Below are 20,477 nucleotides of genomic sequence, written 5' to 3'. Positions count from 1 at the left end.
CAAATCTCCTTAGGGAGCATCATGCAGCCCAAATGAACATGAAAAGGAGGCCAATTTTGTCTAGCAATGCATATGGAAACTAATCCTTGGTCAAAATAAGTCTTGGCCACTTCTGCATACGTACGCAAAGTAATTTTCTATTAAGAAACCCGCTATAAAGAAACAATGAGACAAGGTTTTAAAATATTGGGTTGAATAACTTTAACAAGGGATGCGTTTTTTCTTATTATTATCACATGTATCCATCAGAGTCGAACTCGAAACCTAACGTGCTTTGTTATATGCCAGTTATTTTGTACTGAACTACTGATTGCATTTTTTAATAGACTATTATTTGAAAGCATTAAAATGGCCTTTTAATTTAAGTTGAATAGGAGAAAACAAAATGCTAAGGCTGAGTTATCCCTCACCTTTCCCGCAGGTGGAGAGAAGGTTAGCATTTCCACTTTATATACATATCAAGCCAAACCAAGAGGATAACAGAAAATGAGTTTAAACAGAAGACACGCACACAAAAACATACGTGTCTCCTATATTCGATTCAAGACATTTTACAACAAAATACATAATTGTCTCTTATCTGTATCACATTCACAGCTCACCATACAATCGAAGTTAAGAAAATATAACAAAAAAAAAACAGCAGTAGCAGCAGCTTAAAAACTAAAAAGCTAAAAGAAAACACTTCTATTTGTATCTATTCTAAAATAAGACAGCAGGAATGTAAGGCCAAGTGAACAGAAAAGACCCTAAGAAAGTCCTAGTAAATTTATATTGAAAACGGAATGTATGACTACCAAATCTTGTGCATCCTACTCATCTTCAGTCCAAGTCTAGTTCTAGTATCTCTAACACAACCTATAAGCATGACACATTACATCTATGACTGATTTTGGTGGATTCTGTGATTTTTGAACAAATTAGTAGAGCTCAGAATAAATCATATTACACCTCGAACTTCTAGGTATTGCATAACTTAATCATTTAATATTCAAGAGACAGGCACTGGTCCATGCTACATCAAAAGTAGCATTCTTATCACTTTGCACCCACAACCTATTTATTCACTACAATAAAAATTCTAAAAACTATAGAAAGAGAAGCAACCTAGTAATCTTAACAGCAAAACAAACATTTTTCCACAATTCCATTTGATTGATGGTTCACAATATGTTTCACAAAACCGTCCAAAATAAATATCACTGACAGTTAAAACAGTAGGGAACATCCTTAGATGCCCTCGGCATTAGATATTCACACTCTACATCAACAGCAATTTTATTCTAAGTCCGCACCAAAGCTACATTAGAAAGTAAAAAATATGAAGATCTCCTCAAGGAAACCCAAATAAATAATTACTCAGCATCATAAGGAATCAAATCAATCATATAGATCATTTACTCCGTAACCATAACATTATCCATGAACATCATGCCAAATGAAAGTCAGCCTTTCACTGTATTTAGTCCCTAGTCTCATCTTCCAGTAAATTCAATAAACATAAAGTTCTCTATAAAAAGGCTGCTTCTGTATGGATATCAATAAATATTAGAAGGATCTCAGCCAATCAAAAGAACTCCAAAATATGGTAAAGCTTTCAGTTCAGATCAAAATTGGCTCCTAATAATGAAAGTGAACTGTAGCTAAACTCTCCAAAAGTCATCCATAAGGAATCACAAGAGCCTCAATATGCATATTCAAATATCAAACCTTGCCTATCACTTCATAAAAAGATAAATCCATCACTGGAAAGATTTTTTGCTTCCAATAGTCCTTTAAACTTTCCAATCACCAAATTTATATTTGATGAGTCAAAGATTAATATTGTACAATCAACAAAGCATCCTCAAATACAAGTCCCTGATCTCATCATACCTAAGTTGTTAAAGAAAATCTAGCCCATTCCATATAAATCTTATTAATACCTTACTCCAGGACCTGAAAGACAACCTACCCAACTATCATTAAACAATTTAGTCTATACCACCTATGCCCAAATAGATATAGATATATAGAAACAAACCAGGTGGAAGAGGAATAACAGAGAAGTATATAAAATAAATATGCAACTTCAGACTTGTATGCTCAAGCCGCAAGCTTATATTTGAAGATGTCTATCCCACAATTCCAGATCCACCTAAACAAGAATAAAAATCCACAAAACATTAGAAGCGAATTCGCTGCTGCAAATTAGAATATAAAATTCTTAAAAATAATCCTTACCAAAAGATTCATCACATTAATAATAGTATCCATGCCCATGTGAGCCATCACCCCCATAATAAGATGAATATGAACCTCTACCATACTGTAACATGAATAGCATAATTCGTAACTAATATTACAATTAAATTATATGAACAAAAGAATAGGTTTAAAAAATGTTAACTCACATCAGAACCGTAATAGTCCGGCGGGTACTGTCTGCTGCCAGCCCCAAAAGAATCTATAAAAAAAAAAAATTATCAAGAATATAAACATGCTTCTATATAATTAAGGATAAAAAGCAAGTAAAGGGTAGACCATGGTGATGAGTTCCAGGAAATATAGGTGGATCTGCATAATCCAATCGAGGACGTAGTCTAGTAGGCCCCATGTAATCAGGCTCAGGGTCCTAAAAGACAGAAATATAATCAATTCAAAGTAATAAATATTTTCCAGTTGTAAACAGAAGTAACATAAAATTTGTATGGAAATGTAACCACACGGATAAGCAAAATTAAAACAAAAATAAAATCTTACAGTCATATAAAATGGCCGTTTCATTCCTTGCATATTGTCATCGTATAGATATGGATCATCAAAATGCCTTCCCATAAAAGGCATGTCAAACTGTCCACCTGGGGAGTAGGGCCTCCTTGGAGGAATAGGCTCACTAGGGCCTCCATCAGGGATACCGTACCATGCTCTATCATGATAAGGTCTAGATGGTCCCGCAAATGCAGCACCTCGGCTACCTGCATAATGTCCACCCCTCACAGCTCCTGCTTTACAATATACTCAAATATTAAAATCATTCAAAACCTTCACATCAATACTTTAAATGCCACAATAAACTAGAACTAAAATATTTAGCAAGAAGTTCAACAAATAACCTTGTGGACCAAATTGCCTTTGACGGAAATCCGGATGCATACTAAAATCATGGTCATCCCGAAAACCCATTCTTCCAATTTGACTGTGTCCACCGCGATAGAAACTCCTGCCCCTGTTGAAATTTCCCCTGTTGTTGAAGGGCTGTCTTCCCCGCCCAAACCCCCTTCCTGTAGTAGGGATTCTAATTAGATAATTCAAATAAGGGTGTCAACAAGATAATTTAAGTTCCAAGTTAATTGGCGTAGAAAAAAAATAAGTAACCTGGTCTTGAAAAGGCTCCACTCCTAGCATGACTTATTCGGAACCCACCACTCATACCACCTTTGACAGCCTGTGTTTTAGGCAGCGGATTTGAAAGTCTAGCTCTCACTTTTATCTGAAAAGCATGGCAAAAATTTGTTCTTATTGACCAAATGGAAAATATGCAAAATCAAGTCAAAATTAAAAGCAAAATAAAATATAGGATATATTAGATGGGTGTAAGTAGAATAAAAACTAAACCCAAAAAAAGTGATACTGATACAATCATGAAAATTAAACTTTTGAGATAGACTGAGGGGGGAGAGGGACCCAAGAATATCAATAAACATGGTCGTCAAACTCTAAAATCAACTCATAGAATCATACAACTTAACAATTCTAAGTTGTAAAATGGATTTAACTCGTTCTCAAACTCATTAATCTTTTCCTGGTAGAAATGAATAGACTTGGTCAGAAATGCTCAAACCCACAGAATTGCAAGTCTAGCAGAGTCAACAAGTCTGTTTTTTGCATTAATATCTGCCCCAGATTGCCTAAAACAAATGTGTTTTGGCTGCCATTAGCCATTCAATGCATGTTCTACACGGTTTTATCAATGGAAGAGGCGGAAGGCCAAAATTCCACCACATAAACACACCATTGCACCTTATGGCGGGCCTCCCTTCACAAATTGCTTATGGCAGTTGGCAAAAAATCCACCATGGCCACTATTTAACAACAGTGGTTCTACATCAACTGAAAAGACAAAACAGAGTTCAAAGTTCAAACCCTCATATGCCCTCAACATTTGCAACCCATCAATTTAACACTGTTTTGCAAACCCAGCAATTTGTTCCGTAATCATGACCGGCAATTTGTCTATACAAATTTTCACCCGACAATCCAGGTCCATGACCCTTGAATCCAGCTGTGCATTCAAACAGGTTTCAGCAAACCTTTTCTATTATCAGTGTTATCTACAAAACCCTTATATCATCTGTATGACTTATATGTTCTGTTATTAGAGCTGTATGCAGAATCATTTTATGCATTTGGCTCACTGCTTTAAAGTCTTGCATCGGTATAATAACGCTAAAATTTAGGCAAGGTATCAGAATGATAGAAATGAGACAATGAAAATCATGAGTGAAGCACGACCTAAAGCTTTAGAAGAGTTTTACAAAGAGCTCAGCACAAAAAAATGAAGAATGTAAGATATATTAGTTTACCAAAAATAGAGAAAGAAAAACAAAAAAATTTTAATCAAGATGTATCAAGGATCAAGAATGGACAGTTTTGATCACAAAAAAAGATATTTAAGAGAGATAGGAGAGTTGTTTTTATAAGCTTTTCAATGATGGGCAAGGATTGACTCGTAATATGTATAAATCCAAGGAAATGAACAAAATTTGGCTTACTACCATGGAATTTGAATTGGAGAGGTAAAACAAATCCTCAAGACGATAGACAATGGTAAAATTGTGGGTCCAGAATAATGGTATTTCTATTGAAGTTTGGAAGTATACAGAAAAAGAAGGAATCATTTAGCTTACCTAAGTTATTTAATGAAATTTTGAGATCTAGAAAGATGCCAAATGAATTGGAGAGATAAAACAAATCCTTAAGACAATAGACAATGGTAAAATTGTGGATCCAGAATAATGCTATTTCTATTGAAGTTTGGAAGTATATAGAAAAAGAAGGAATCATTTAGCTCACTTATGTTATTTAACGAAATTTTGAGATCTACAAAGATGGCAAATAAGTGGATAAAGAGCACTTTGGTTCCTTTTAAGAACAAGTGAGGTTATCAAATCCAAGAATTTACGTAAACTTGTGGAACTTCCATAGACTTGACTAAAACTCATAAAAGCTAACTTGAGGTATGTTTAACCTAGTTTTTATTTTTTGAATTAAGTTACTTTTATATTAAAGCTAAAAATAAGAACTTAAAAAAAGCAGAAACTATTTGTCAGTTTTCATTTTTTTTAAACTGTTCCTTCATTTGAAGCCAAAAATTGTTTGATAAGAAAATTTAAAAACTTAAATTTTAAAAATAGTTATCTCGTCCAATAAAAAAGTACATATATAAAATTAAAAGAAAATATTATGTAAATCAATTTAATTTTTTAAATAAAAACTATTTTTATGATAATAAAACTATTAAAATCATATAATGAAAACTTTTAATTTTAAAAAATGTCAAAAATTATTTTAATGATGATTTGCAAATATATAATATTAAAAAAAAAATATTAGTTACAAATCGTAAAATGTTTCAACTTATATATTGTTTATAAAGAAATAAAAAATAAGATTTTCATTACAATCAAACATTAATAGAAAAGCAAAGTAATAAAAAAAACATCTTTGAGAACATTAGGTTTTCTAAATGTTAATTTTATATCATGTTGTACGAGTTTACAAGTTGAGTCTACGAATGTTGCAAGAGTTTAAGCACAAGTTTGGTTGAGAGATTATTTCCAAGGAGACAATCAATTATTTTTCAAAAACTGTCTAGAAAGTTTTTATAAAAATCTCCATAATAAATTGAACCAAACCACAGACTCAAGTTTGACAATCTTATTTAAAAGGTAATTTCTTTCCAATCACTACAATTTAAAAATAAAGCAGTTGAAGTTTATAGGATTCCACTCTTCTTACATTGCTGAAAACCGGCAGAAGGGAAAGCAATGGAAAGAAGAGAATAATTCTGTACAACTGTAAAATCATGGTCAAGTAACACACAAGATTATATACCTTTGATGCCCCATCACCCAATTCTGATTTATTTACGCCATCAACACAAGCTACAGCAGCTTCATGTGTAGAAAAATCAACAAATCCATAATCCTTCCTCTTAGCTGAAGACATATTCCGTGCTAGCACAATTCTTACAATTTCACCATAAGCTTTAAACAGCTCCCTCACATGATCCTCGTCCCAATGTGGAGGGAGACCATTAATAAACACAGACTTCACCTGTGCCATTATCTCTGGGTCTGGTTCATGTATGGGTTCAGCAAAGGCTACCTTAGCTGTTCGCTCAGCATGGCCAAAGATAACATCAGGCTTTTGTAGCCTCTTAAATGCAAGCATGGCGTCAGCATGACAAGAAAACTCTAGGAATGCAAAGCCCCGGCTCAAGCCCTCATGCTGAACATCTGGAACAAGTGTAATGCTTTCAACACCTTCAATGCCATAATCCTTCAGCTTTTGTTTAATCTGTCACCCATATATTAAGAAATAAGTTTACCAGCCAGAGAAGTAAATGCAACAGAAAAAACTGCTGTACACTTACAGCTTCTTTGGTCCAAGTATTGCAAATATTTCCCAAGAATAATGTGTCATTATCCTCACTAGGTGCAGTGCCACACCGCTTACCATGTATCTGCAAAAACTGAGGTAAAAACACAGCACAAAAGAAAAAGTAGAGAGCATAAAATCAAAGAAATAAACAATCAGATAGAGAAACATACGACAGGGTTCTTCATTTCAGACAAAGCTTTCTTTGCATTCTCCTTATTAGCAAACTTCACGAAAGCATAGCCCTTGTTTTTATTTGTTGAAGAATTCTTATGCAACCTGACTTCAACTATCTCCCCAATCCTCTGAAAAACCTTTCTCAGATCCTCCTCTGTAGCATCACGATCCAATCCACCAACAAAAATTTCATGTTCTTTTTTAATCTTTCGCTGATTTGCAATAGCCTCCAATTCCCTATGTTCCTCCTCCAATGCCAAAGTTTCTTCTGGAGGTTCCTCAGGATCCTCTTCAACAAGTTCCACCTTCCCTTGTTCTCCAAGATCGTACTTTTCACAACTCTGTAGTCCTTCACCATCATCTTTAATGGGATTAGCATCTTCTTTTTGCATCTGGGCTTTAACTTCTACACCAAAAGACTTGGTGTTCTCTTTATGTCCAGAAAGGTATGTTTCCTCTCCCTTTGCTTTCTCCAGCTCCTGCACTTTCAACTTTTCCTTTCCTTTGTCTCCTTCCTGTTCTTTCAACTCAACCTTTCCTTTCTGTCCCTCCAGTTCTGTCAACTCTCCCTTACCTTTCTGCCCTTCCAGTTCTGTTAACTCTTCCTTACCTTTCTGTCCTTCCAGTTCTGTCAACTCTTCCTTACCTTTCTCTCCATCTAGTTCTTTCAATTCTTCCTTACCTTTCTCTCCATCCAGCTCTTTCAATTCTTCCTTACCTTTCTCTCCATCCAGTTCTTTCAATTCTTCCTTACCTTTCTCTCCATCCAGTTCTTTCAACTCTTCCTTTGCTTTCTCTGCATCCAGTTCTCTCAACTCTTCCTTCCCTTTCTCTGCATCCAGTTCTCTCAACTCTTCCTTCCCTTTCTCTCCTTCCTGTTCTTTCAACTCTTGATCTTTCAACTCTTCCTTTCCTTTTTCTCCCTCCTTTTCACCAGTACAATCTTCATTATCCGCAGATATATTGAGATCCACAATGGGTCGCCCCAGTCGCTTGAAAGAAACAGAAGCATCCTGGGAAGCAGCTACTTCAACTTCCATTACATCATTTCCCTTTTCCACCAATTCGCAAACCTTTTCAACAACAGGTTCATCCACTTCCATCGACTTACCTTCCGTCTCGTCAGATAATCCAACAGACCCAACACCTTGTCCCCCCTCCTTCTCACCCTCAACACTACCTGCACCAACCACTCCAACATCTTCCACTTTCTCTACCACCTCAGTATCATCTTCAATCAGAGTTTCATCAGTTACTGCCTCACATTGCTCTTCCGAATTTGGAGTATCAATTGCTTTACTTCTCGGTCTCCCCGGAGTCTTCTTTTTCACAAATTTTGCACTGCTAGCACTGCCTAACGATTCCTGCTCCACTGTTATTCAGAACAAATAAGGTCAAAATAAATAAAGAATCAACAGTTTCAAACGTGAAGAAACCCAAAAGGAATAAATATTAAATAAATACAAATTACAGGAAAATCGTAAGAGAAAAAAAAAAACGAATTCCCCAACTACTACGTCATCATGGATGAAACAAACCTGAAATCCTAAAAACACGGGTTTCAGCGTAATGTCTAGTTTTTCTTTCATTTTATTTTCCAATCGAGACAGTTTCGTCTTCATCACAAACTAAAACTCGGAAACGAATAAAAGAAAAAAAAAAACGCTTACGAGGAGATTGATAGGGGTTGGAATCGGGTGCGGGCGAAACCTCGTTCTTCTTTGTGGCTCTGGTTTTGGTGGCGGTGGTGCGCTTTGCCGCAGGGGATTTCCTCGGCGGCGGCGGCGTCTTCTTAGGGGTTGCGGATTTGGAAGCGGAATCGGCATTTCGAGTTCTCATGATTGATCTAATTAACGAGAATTAACCTCTGAATTCGAACAGAAGTGAAGTTTCCAGTTTCCAATTCTTTGAAAACGTCGAATTTCTCGAATCGAATCCTCCGTGCTCTTATAATTCTGCCACTTTAATTTTGCCTTGTTAGACTTAAATCATTCTGCCGTTTTTTTTTTTTAATTCAGTCCTTTAAAAAATTATTTTGATATTAGTTTTTGAGGATTAGGTGAGAATAAAAATAGTTAATCAATCATTAGATTAAAAGGAGATTTTAAATTAAAAATATTTTAACTTCAAATGAAAATCTCATATAACAAATAAATTTTTAAAAGATTTATCAAATAAAATCAAATCGAAAAATTAATAATCACATTTTAAACAATATATATTTTAATTAAAGTAATCAAAACAATGAATATTATTTTCATGGCTCAATTTCATCTAAGTTATTTTTACTCATAATTTATGAATTGTGTGTTGCATTATTTATAATTAAGTAAAAAAAATATTAAATTTTAATATTTGTCGCTAAATAATGAGTATGTATAATAATAAATAAAAAAAGTGTATCAATAACATGTCTTTTATTTAAATTTATCTTATTTTCTTAAGGACATGAGAATGTTTTCAATATAATTTTTTTTTATAACACTTATAATAAAAATTATTATTATTATTTTGAGATTAGTAATGAGTATTTCTAAAATACTGTTTATAGAAACAAAAATAAAAAAATTGTAATAGAAATGTTTCTCTTTTTTTTTTTTGTCATAGGTTAGAAATCATGGGTGTCCTCTAACCCACAAAATCATAGACTAGCCCTAGTCGCAAATCATGACCGTAGCTAGCATGATAAAATTTTGTACATGGTAAAAATCAAACACGAACATATTTCTTCTATTAAACATTAAGTATCTTTTTTAATAACTAAAAATAATTAATATGGTATAAAAAAGTTTCATAATTAATAAAGTATTTATTAGTTTCGATTCCCAATATACCAAAAAAAGTAGTATTTATTAGCAATAATTTTATCTTAAAAATATTTTTGGATGCTCACTGTAGTTTTCAAGTGAAAACGTTCTCTTAATATCGCTATAACACTAACATACAATTCTTAACTTAATTTTGTTTTAAAAAAATTTTAAAAAAACATTCATGGATATGGTTCATATACTTACAAATATTTATAAAATTCATTGATACCCACCAAACAAATTATTAGTGCAAGTACGAGACAGGATGTATTTTCATTCAATGTAATCATGATGAGAGACTACTATTTGAGATCATCTCATGCCACTATCATCTCTAATATCGATTTGGTCTACACTATTAAATCATATTTGTAAAAATTATTAATATTTTTATATAATATTTTTATTTAAGAATGATCATTAGAGTTATTGATATATATATATATATATATATGTATATATATAAAAGATACAAATATCATTATAATATTAACATGAAAATAAAGACCATTGTACTTAATTTCATTAATATTATTAAAAACTATAGTCTTTTTTATAATAACTATTAAGATAAATAATTAATAAATTTACATATTAATAAATGATACAACATATTTATCTTAAACAATTTAAATTATATATCTTAAAATAAAAATAAAACACTAATTTCTCGTGCATTGCACATGTCTACATACTATTATCTTAAACTCATCATGATTATCACGACCATCATTACTATCATGACCATCACCGCAACTATCACCATAACTGTCATAACTGTTTCCACTACTGCTACTCCCACCATTATCATCGTCATGACCACCATGTGTCATCATCAACATGATTGTCGTCATCGTTCCTGTCGCTATCGTGACAATAATGATAACAACAATCATGTTGGTGGTGACACACGATGCTCATAGTGGTGCTCATGATGAGGTGACGGTGAACAAGTGATCACAATAGTGATGATAAGTATGAGATATAATTGGATGTAATAAATTAGATATTTGATTTTCTAATTGGTGAATCTTTTAGAATTTTTATGATTACATGAGATTTTAATTTGAATATAAAATATTTTTAATCTAAGACTTTTATTTTAATCCAACAATTGAAATTAACTATTTTCATTTTCATATAAGATAATTATTCTCATAATAGTCATCGTGGTGTCTGTCTATAGGGATCAAAAGATTATTTAAATAGATATTATATTATATTATATTATATATATATATATATATATATAGAATATGACTCTTGTGAGAATACTTTTTTATGTGAAAACATGAGAAGAATTCATAGTAAGTATCATGATTAAAAATAATAGACAATTGATATTAAAATATGTAAAAATTCAAATCTAATATAATCATTAAATCTCTACAAGATTTACCAAACAAACCACATTATGAAATATTTCTACTATTTTTAACTCATCTTCATCAGCATGGCCGCCATCACCACCTTCTCCGTCATGACTGTCACTGTCATCATCACCATTGATGACAATGATAATGACAATGAAAGCGATGAAGGTCATGACGATGGTAGTGGTGGTTGTGACAATTATGAAGATGGTTGCAATGGTGACTATAGTTGAGATATATGTAACCATGGTATTGATAGGTTAATTAAGATACTTTAGGAAGTCATAATTGAGATCTTTATAGATTTTTTGTGTGATTAATTTTTTAGAAATTTGATGATAGATTAGATTTTAATTTTAAATTTTATATATTTTAATCTCAAATTATTTTTAATTTTGATCCAATGATTATTATTAATTGGTTTCACGTTCTCATAGAAGTCATAGTATATATATATATATATATATATATATATATATATATATATATAACATATTTTATTCGATGAAAAAGGATATCTTATATAAGAACCAGAAGAGGTAATCTTAGTTGTTAAATCTAAATTAATGGTCCAGATTAAAAAAATCACTGAAGTAATGCATGTGTGTCTTTGTAACAATCATACCAAACATTAAACATGCCTTATTCACTTCCTCTTCTCCGCACGTGTCTTTCTTCTTCATCAATTGCCACCAAATTCTGCCTCCACCCACAGTATCCACCACCAAATGCCACTCAATTCTTTCGATTTTGAGTGACGCACATCATTAGAGTGAGAAGAACAATCTTGAGCTTTTCTTTCCTGTCGTAACGCTTTTCCTCCCGCACCCACCACCCTCGGTTGCCACCGTGACACTGCACTTCTTGTTACTCATTGTTATTTGAATTTTGAAGCAAATTCTTGATCGTGATTACTAGATGACCCAAGTGTTATATGTTAATTTGTATGTGTTATAGCATTTGATCGTACCTGCATATGTTACGTCTGATCCAAGAAATTATAAATATCAGCGTATATATATAATATAAATTTATATTTAAAGGACATGGATAGAAAGGGATAGTCCCAAGGGGTGGAGTTTTCACGTTTTCTGCTTAAGAACAACATGTTGTTGCATTAGGATTTTTTATTTTCATCTTTAGCTATGTACCTTTTAGTTTACAACTTGAATAATAGCACTATTTGTTGTTATTCACCTTCAATGCACAAATATGAAAATATGGTAGATGTATGTGTATCATATTTGTACAAGATACAAATACTTAAAATAATAGTTGCATTTGTACCCAGCATACAGCCTAGACCCCATCAATATTGTCATTGCCATCATGTTTGGCTACCAGGGGTCCTGTTCCTTTATTGTACACAGCATCATGAAGCTCTCACTTTCTCTATTGATCCATGTTGTTGCCCTTACCGGCGGCCACACTGTTGACACCACATACATCAAGGAGTTCATGAAGCACAATAGTGGTTTATGTCGTGATTTTGTGTTTTAGCTACTCTTTATTGCAAACAAAAACATAAGAGGAAAAAGATCATTGTGCAGAAAGTTTACATAGATACCCTTCTTTGCCTATTTTTTGAAGAATATGTAACTTAGTCAAAACGTTTACACAGATACCCTTCACTTTACCGAAGTGTTTTAATAGTGTTCTTATTGATTGAAAGATTTGTTAGGACATGTTCATGACATTGTATCTTATCATGAAAGCTTGCATTTTTTAGTAATAGTTAGAATAATTAGTTACAGTAGTTGCACTGGAATTTTCTTCATTTGAATTGTTTTACCAATAGTTAAATTTATATGATAAACAGCTAAATGGTATGAGCCATGTCGTTGTGAACTACTTTCCTAGAACATTTTTTAATAGATACCCTTTATCTTAATGAAACTTTGTGTGCGGAAAACTATAGGGTGGTTCAACTTATGCTTGAAATTTGTTCATGAACTGCATTAAAAGGAAATGTTATATAAATGCTTAATTTTGTAAGGTTTTATTTTTTGCATTAGCCATGTCACAGTGTTAGAGTTAGTGTCATCTAAATCATAGATAACAAATGTGATGGGTTGGTGGCTTCTATTGTTGCATAGCATCCTAGCACATAACTTGGCTGCTGAGAATGCTCATGGTGGAAGCTAGTTGCCTGGAGAGTGCAATAATGGGTGGTGTGGATGGATACTAAAAACAGTTGTTTCTCTCTCTCCCTCTCTCACTAACGTGCATGCACTCTCATTCATCCTCTTCCGCTCATAAAAGACCCAAAATGCCCAAAACTACCTTCAACCATGTATATTGGATGGATGGATTTATGAAAGATTAATGAAATGAAGTAATTCCTTTTTAGTTGTCTTCTTGTATTGAAAAGTGGAAGGAAAGAAGAGGAAATATGTAAAATATATTTTACCCTTTAAAGAATAACTTAGATTGTTATGTATACATGACGAAACACTTTAGGTAACCAAATCTAGAGAAGAATGAATAAGTAGATGCTTATGAAGAAAAGATGAATGTTGAGAAATATAACACATATCGGATGTGTAAAGTCTGCAACAAATATGATGGGACATAAATTAAATTTGTTGGGTCTCATAGAAATAATCCCTTTCTCTTCTCATTTCCCCTCTCAATCAAACTTGAATTCATCATTTCCCTACCAATTCATTTCCTCCTATTTCAATTCTTCATAACTCAACCTAAAAAAAGTGTAGGTGTGTATTCATTATCCTAGGGATTGCATTCGTAAATTAATCTCTAGGAGACTAAATTGATAGAAGTTTTATCTACGAAAGACAAATATGGCCTTCTCTCAGTGGTTGGAAATCCCACTACAATCAAATTGTACAATGACATCATGTTATTCATATAGCGGACCTCACCTAGTAGAAAACGAACAGAGTGAGCACCACTGGCTCTTGAAGACATCATTATGTTGTGTCTAGGAGTAACAATTGTCATGCAAAAAATTGTGGCTGAAATTGTATAATATCGTGCCTAAATCTAGATCCGCGGCCATTCCTAATGTTTTTACTCAAAGAACAAAATATGCATGTGAAACAAAGTCATTTTAAAAGGTAAATGTTAAATCACATGGGTCTTTATCTTTAATTTGACCTCTCAAACCGATGATTTTCACTTTCTCTGTCTTTGTGAATCACTCCCACCCTTTCTCCCTTTAAGCCCTAAATCTTTCTTTGTGAATCCTTGTGTCAATGCCTCTTGTTAGTCAACCTTCCCCCTATTTTTCAGTTACTAGCGAGGCTTGCTTCTTCCAGTGAGTTTTCTGATAACAAAGCTACAATTTCTGATGGGGAGTTTTAGGGTTTTTTAAAGTGTAAAAATTTTAAATTGCACGGGTCTTTAATTTGACCTCTGAAACCCATGATTTTCACTTTCTCCCTCTCCATGAATCACTCTCATCCTTTCTCCCATTGAGCCCTAAATTTCTTGTCATGAATCCTTGTGTGTGTGCCTCTTGTTAGCCAATCTTGGCCTTATTTTTAAATTTTCGGCTAGGCTTGCTACTTCTGGTGAGATTTCTGATAGTAGAGCTATAATTTTCGAATGGGAGTTTTAGGGTTTTTTTAAAGGGTCAAAATTTAAAATTGCACAAGTCTTTATTTTGACCTTTTAAACCCATGATTTTTTTACTTTCTCCCTCTTCTTGAATCACTCATGCCTTTCCTTCATTTAAGCTATAAACCTTTCTTCTTGAATCCTTGTTTTTTATGCCTCTTGTCATACAATTTTTCCCTTATTTTTGAATTTCTAGTAAGGCTTGTTATTTCCTACAAGTTTTCCAGTGGTAGAACTACAATTTTTAGTGAGGCCTATAATTCTAATGAGATCTACAATTTCCATTGAGGCTTCTTTAATTTTTTGTTCTACATCTATCTTTTTTCTTGTTTTTTTTTCAATCACAATGGCTTCATCTTGCCAGCCTTAGAAGCTTAAGATAATGATGATGATATTTGAATGATTTTAATATTTAGTAATTGTTCTTAGCCTTTAAGTCTTAGAGGCTTATGCTTTGTTTAATTTGATTTGATGGTTTCCTTTATTGTAATTTAGTAATTGAAAATTTGAAGAGGAAGAATCTATGGATGTTCTTCTTGAATTGGCAGTAGCACTGAACTCTTCCCTCAATGTGCAGTTGCAAAACTCTCAACAATATATATCTACAAAAAATTTCATTAGTTCAACCTTTAACGCCTCTCTTGTTGTTTCCCTGGATCCATGTATAATGCCCTTGGATGAGGTATCTTTTGGTTTGGAAGTTGATTTAGTAGCAGCCTTTTCAAATGTTGCAACCATTATAAGGAGTAATGAGCAAGGAACCCAGATTGATATGGACTTATTGGGGAAAATATTTAGTGATCTAAAAATACTTGAGTAGTTGATTAATGAACATAGAATTGTAGCTACCACAACAAGTGCTTCCTCAAATATTGTGGAAATACTTATTTCTGGTGTTAATCCTACTATTCCTTTAGTTTTGTTGTCTACATCTACACTTGATATGAAAACTTCCTATACTACAAGGGCATTGGCTTCACTACCTTTTGGGTTTGGGTTGAATCCTACAAATCTGTTAGTTTCAATATTGAATCTTGAAATGACTAAAATACCATAAGAACGGGGTTTGAATTTGGGTTTTGAAAACTTTTAAGATTCCTTTGTAAACAAAAAGGCATGTAAAATAGTTCAAAATGAATAATTGTTCTTAGCTTAGAATGGAAATTTAAGTTACTCATGATGAAAATGCAATCTGTTTTGGAAAAAAGTTCTTTTTGCAGTTTAAAGCTTTTTGTTTCAAAGATAATGTTTAACTTAAAACCTTTTGATAAAACAAAGTTCGATTCAATTGTTAAGATGAAAGGTTAATATATTTAATGTACTGGACAAAAGAATTTTTTTCATATCTATACAAAACTAAGTCATGAGTAAGAAGAGAGAAAAGTGAAAAGATATTTTTATATAGGTTCATCCCAACTGTGGGCTACTTCTAATCCTCATCCTTAAAGATGAGATTTCACTAACACAACTAGTTCACAACTGGACCAGCAAACCACTGGTTTCAACAACTTGCCAGTTTTCAACTGGACTTCAATCCTAACCTTAACTAGACCAGCTACACCACTCGATTTCACCTTTGATAGCTAATGTTGGAGTTTTACAGAGAAATATATTTGTGTTTGACTGCACAAAATATAGATTTTCACCTCACAGGAAGGATTCCACTCAAGAACTTAATCTCACACTTCTATCTAAGATTATTACAAGCTTTGTAAGCACAAATCAGAAAATGGGTCACTCTCACAGAGAGGGTTGAAGCTAAAACATAGATTTTTCACTCAAAGATCTTGCACACAGTGTTGCAATTTTGGAATGCTCAACTTGTTCTTCATGCCTCACGAAAAATGCTTCAAATAACTCCTGAGAAGACCATTGTAGTAGGATCCATATAATTGACAAGCTTTTGGATCAAGTAGGTGTACTTTACACCTGTTATGAAGTGACAGCTAATAGAACCATTTTGAGGTTCCATTATGAGAAACCTTTCTAATGGGCATTCTAAAGAACCATCAGAATAGCCATTCTGATGTTTGTTGAGAATGAATCCATACTTGATGAATTCCTTTGATGAAGTTCAAATTGATATTTTATTCTGAAGTAGCATAACTTCATGACTCTTAACACTTCTTCACAACTTCAAGCATTCTGAAGTTGATTACTTCATAAATACTTAGTAGAAGTTTAGTTGCTGATGTGTTAGTGTTCTGTCCAAGGTATGACTAAGCAGTATTCTTCAATCCTTTGTTTTGATGTCTCTCACCAGTACTTCTCATGGACAACTTCATTATTCAAAAATCTTGCATCTTCTTATGCAGCTAGTTCTTATTTTTTTTATTTGTCTCCAATGATTGTGACATCATGTGGAACGTGAAGAACTGCCATACGTTAATCTTTTGATATTGTTCAAATGATGTATTCTAAGTCTTTCTGAATCATTTTGATATTCAGAAACTCAGAGTTGAGGTCTTTGTCATTTAATGTAGACTCTACATAGCTTCATTCTAAATCGGGATACTCTTCATGTAGTCTTTGATGAATCTTATATTTAAGACCTTGATGTGTCGTATCTCTGCAGGTACTAAGTACTCGAGGGAAGAAAACTTCATCATCCTTATAGGACTCAAGAATTCTTCTGAGTTCTCAATTCTGATAGTTGTTCTCTAAACCCTTCTGAGCATAATTTTGACTACCTCAAAAAGAAAGAACATATTTGCTTCTTAAAGGAATAAACACTCAAGCAGAATGTTAGTCATTACTTAAACCCATTAATCCATCAATTTGCATTACTAATGGTTTTTCATAATAAAAACCAGGAAAAAGGATTCAAAAATCTCCCAATTTTTTTTGATGACAAACCCCTAAGAGCAAATTCAAAAAGTGATAGTAACTTTCTGAGCTTTTCAGTCTTTAGCTCCCCTTGGAGTATACATTAGTTTTGTTTCTTTTTAATTAAAGGGAGGCTCCCTCTCAATGCATGCATTATAAGTTATAAATGTTAAATCACAACATAATGCAAAAGTGAAACATAGAAGGATAATTATTCAATACCAAGATTAGTTTCATTAATAAGTTAGGTCATTCCAAAATACATAAAAAAGATATAAATAAAACATAATATGATTCTACAAAAAGTTATCTCCCCCACCCTTCCTACTCGATCTTTCCTAATTTTTCCACATGTGTCATCAAGATAAAAATAGAAGGGAGGAACAAAGATGACAAATCATTCAAGCTTGGTAGGAGAGGAGTTTTCTGATGAGGAAGGCATGGTGGTAGCTCTTAGAGGTGGTGGTGGCTCATGTTGCATAGTTGTAGCTTCAGGAATCAAGGTAGGCCTTGCCTTGTCTAAGATCCATTCCTCAAGTCTGAGGAATCTCTCAAAGAACTCATTCATGGTTTTCTAAAGTTGATTAATGTTGATAAATAACAACTTTTGGTCAGAACGAATCTTCCTGACCTGTTTCTCCAAAGAAACCAGTTTGGACTCTGCTAACCTAGAAGAGAGTACAACAACAATAGTATGAGGAGTTGGAATGTGTACATGGAGAACATCCTCCTAAACCCTAGAAGGTTCAACATAAACTAACTCCATAGGAAGTGGAGGAAAAGGGATAGAGAATGTAGAAGGTTCACCTAAAATAGTGCCAAAGCCACAAGCAATCTTGACTGAGGTATCAAAAATGGGAGAGTTGAAGAGATTCCCAAGATTTTTAGTGTTGAAAACCAAATCCTTCATAAACTCAAGAGGGGTGCTCTCACCAACCTATGGTTCTAGTGTATTCTAAGTAGCAATAGCATTCTCTTCAACCTTCTGAGAAGGCTCTTCTTATTTTCCTTATCCTTTCTTTGTACTCTCTTTCTTCAAGTTGGAATCAACAATCCTCAACTTGGCCAAAACATCTGCAATGTCCTCAACATTGATATAATCTTGTACAAGTACAAAACCCAAAGGGTTCTGAGCTCCAATACCTTCCACACCTTATAAAGATGGATGTTTTTAGTCTGAGCTTCAATTTTTTGAGCTCCTATATTCTAAGTTCCTTCTTCCTCATTCTAAGCAAGCAGACCACCTTTATCAACTACATAAACCTCATTATGAGGCTCAGAATGGTCTTCCTCATTCTTCTGCTCTTCCTTAGAATAGTGTTTTGAGTCATCATGGAAGGATTTTCCTCTAACACTTCCTCAAGCTGAAGGGATTCTTCTTTTTCAGCCTCATTCTAAGCATCCTAAGAATGATATTTAGCAATATTTTCTAAGTTTTGAACCTTCTTAGAACCTGCTTATGTAGTATCCTTTTCAATTTACTTAAAAAGCTCATTTTCTAAGACAGATGATCCAACCATTGGAGAGGAAACCAACTCTTTTGCCACTTCCTCTTAGGAGGTCTCCTTCACCTCACTTGACTTGGACTATGGACTTCTTCTATTCCTGGTCTTCAATCTCTTCACACTCTTGACATGATCAGTGAGAAGGGGTGAAGATCTCTACTTCTTCTCCTTTTTCTCTTTCTTTTTTTTTCTCCTTGTTCTGAGCATCCTCTTCATTAGAACAAGTGCAAGTGGTCTCCATCCTTGGTTGAGGGTTTAACCTCAAAGCAGCAACATCATTGGCTCCCCAAGAAAAAACATCATCATATCTAGGCTTGATAAACTTGATAGGCTTAGTAGCCTTAATCATGTGATTAATGATAAAAAAAAAAAGGGTTCATCCTCCATATACACTCCAAAGTGTCTAAAAATCAAGGTCATCAACATCCCATAAGGAACATTGGAGGTAGACTTGATAGGCTTGGTAGTCTTAATCATATGATTAATGACTAGAAAGGGTAAAGTGATAGTGATTTTCTTCCTAAGACAATAAATAACCACAAGATCATGATCATTTACCTCTTGGAAGTTACCAGCCCATTGCAACACTAGAAGCATGTTAATACAGTGGACAATCCTTCCAAAAGAAGTCAAAGACTTAGACTTGAAGTCTTCCTTTTATCCTTTGAAAACTTCCTATGAACCTTCGTCTTTTTGAGCCCTTTATCCTCGAGCCAATCATCATAAAGTCTTTCACTTCAACAGCGACTCCTAATAAGTCAACCAAGAGTTGTTCTAAGATCAAAATCTTAGTTCCCTTTAATGTAGCCTTCAATGTGAAGTTGTTGTTATCCACTTCAGTAACAACAAAGAAGGTCTTCACCAACCTTGAGTAGACTGGTTCATACATCTCAAAGAACCCAGTTTAATTTTGCTTCTTGATATAATAGAGAATTTCCCTACCATTCTATTTTATCTCATGGAGATCAATATATCTCCCATATACCATTTTCTTCCAAGTCTAACTTATGTCAAACTTCTCCTTCAATGCCTTGTCAGAGAAAATAGTAGGAACCTCGTTTCTGACCTCTTTCTTTTCTTTTCTGACTTCTCCAAATTCACATAACATCTTTTCCTTAAAGAGTCAATCACTATGCACTTATCATGAGGGGTGTTAAGTTCATGGTTGCTTTTGAGTCAGAATCATAAGAGATATGGATTGCATTGGCTTTACCTTTATCTTGGGTTCTAAGAAAGGGTGAGTGAACAAACTCACTTTTTAAGATAGAAGAGTTTTTTTTTTTTTTTTTGGGGGGGGGGGGGGGGGAAGGGATTGACAACTGTTGTTTTAGTTCTTTCCATTTGTGAGGTTTGAGGGAGCAAGACACAAGAGAGTAAACAGGGAGGTAGATAAGAGGAGAGTAAAAGCAAGAGAGAGTGAAAGTTGTTCTCTAAACCTTTATGAGCATCATTTTGACTCAGAATGAAAGAACATATATGCTTCTTAAAGGAATAAAAACTTAAACACTCAAGCAAAATGTTAGTCATCACTTAAACCCATCATCCTTTCTATTTCCATTACTAAT

At 33.6% G+C, this 20,477-nt stretch overlaps 1 protein-coding gene across 1 annotated transcript; it reads right to left on the bottom strand.

Moving 5' to 3' along the window:
* Positions 1-1,368: 1,368 nt before the first annotated feature.
* On the bottom strand, positions 1,369-8,798 carry LOC114389177 (nucleolin-like). The gene is made up of 11 exons (XM_028349798.1): positions 8,490-8,798; positions 6,816-8,191; positions 6,638-6,727; positions 6,097-6,561; positions 3,358-3,472; positions 3,096-3,263; positions 2,743-2,984; positions 2,524-2,614; positions 2,394-2,446; positions 2,224-2,308; positions 1,369-2,137 (listed from the first exon to the last, which is right to left on the bottom strand). Exons 1-10 carry the CDS (start codon positions 8,656-8,658, stop codon positions 2,240-2,242), a joined length of 2,838 nt encoding a protein of 945 aa, XP_028205599.1. The 5' UTR covers positions 8,659-8,798; the 3' UTR covers positions 1,369-2,137; positions 2,224-2,239.
* Between the last annotated feature and the right edge of the window lie 11,679 nt (positions 8,799-20,477).

The sequence above is a fragment of the Glycine soja genome, chromosome 16, assembly GCF_004193775.1.
Source record: "Glycine soja cultivar W05 chromosome 16, ASM419377v2, whole genome shotgun sequence".
In the NCBI taxonomy this organism is placed as follows: domain Eukaryota; kingdom Viridiplantae; phylum Streptophyta; class Magnoliopsida; order Fabales; family Fabaceae; genus Glycine; species Glycine soja.
The sequence above is the reverse complement of the archived record's forward strand: the minus strand, read 5'-3'. Positions and strand labels throughout refer to the sequence as shown.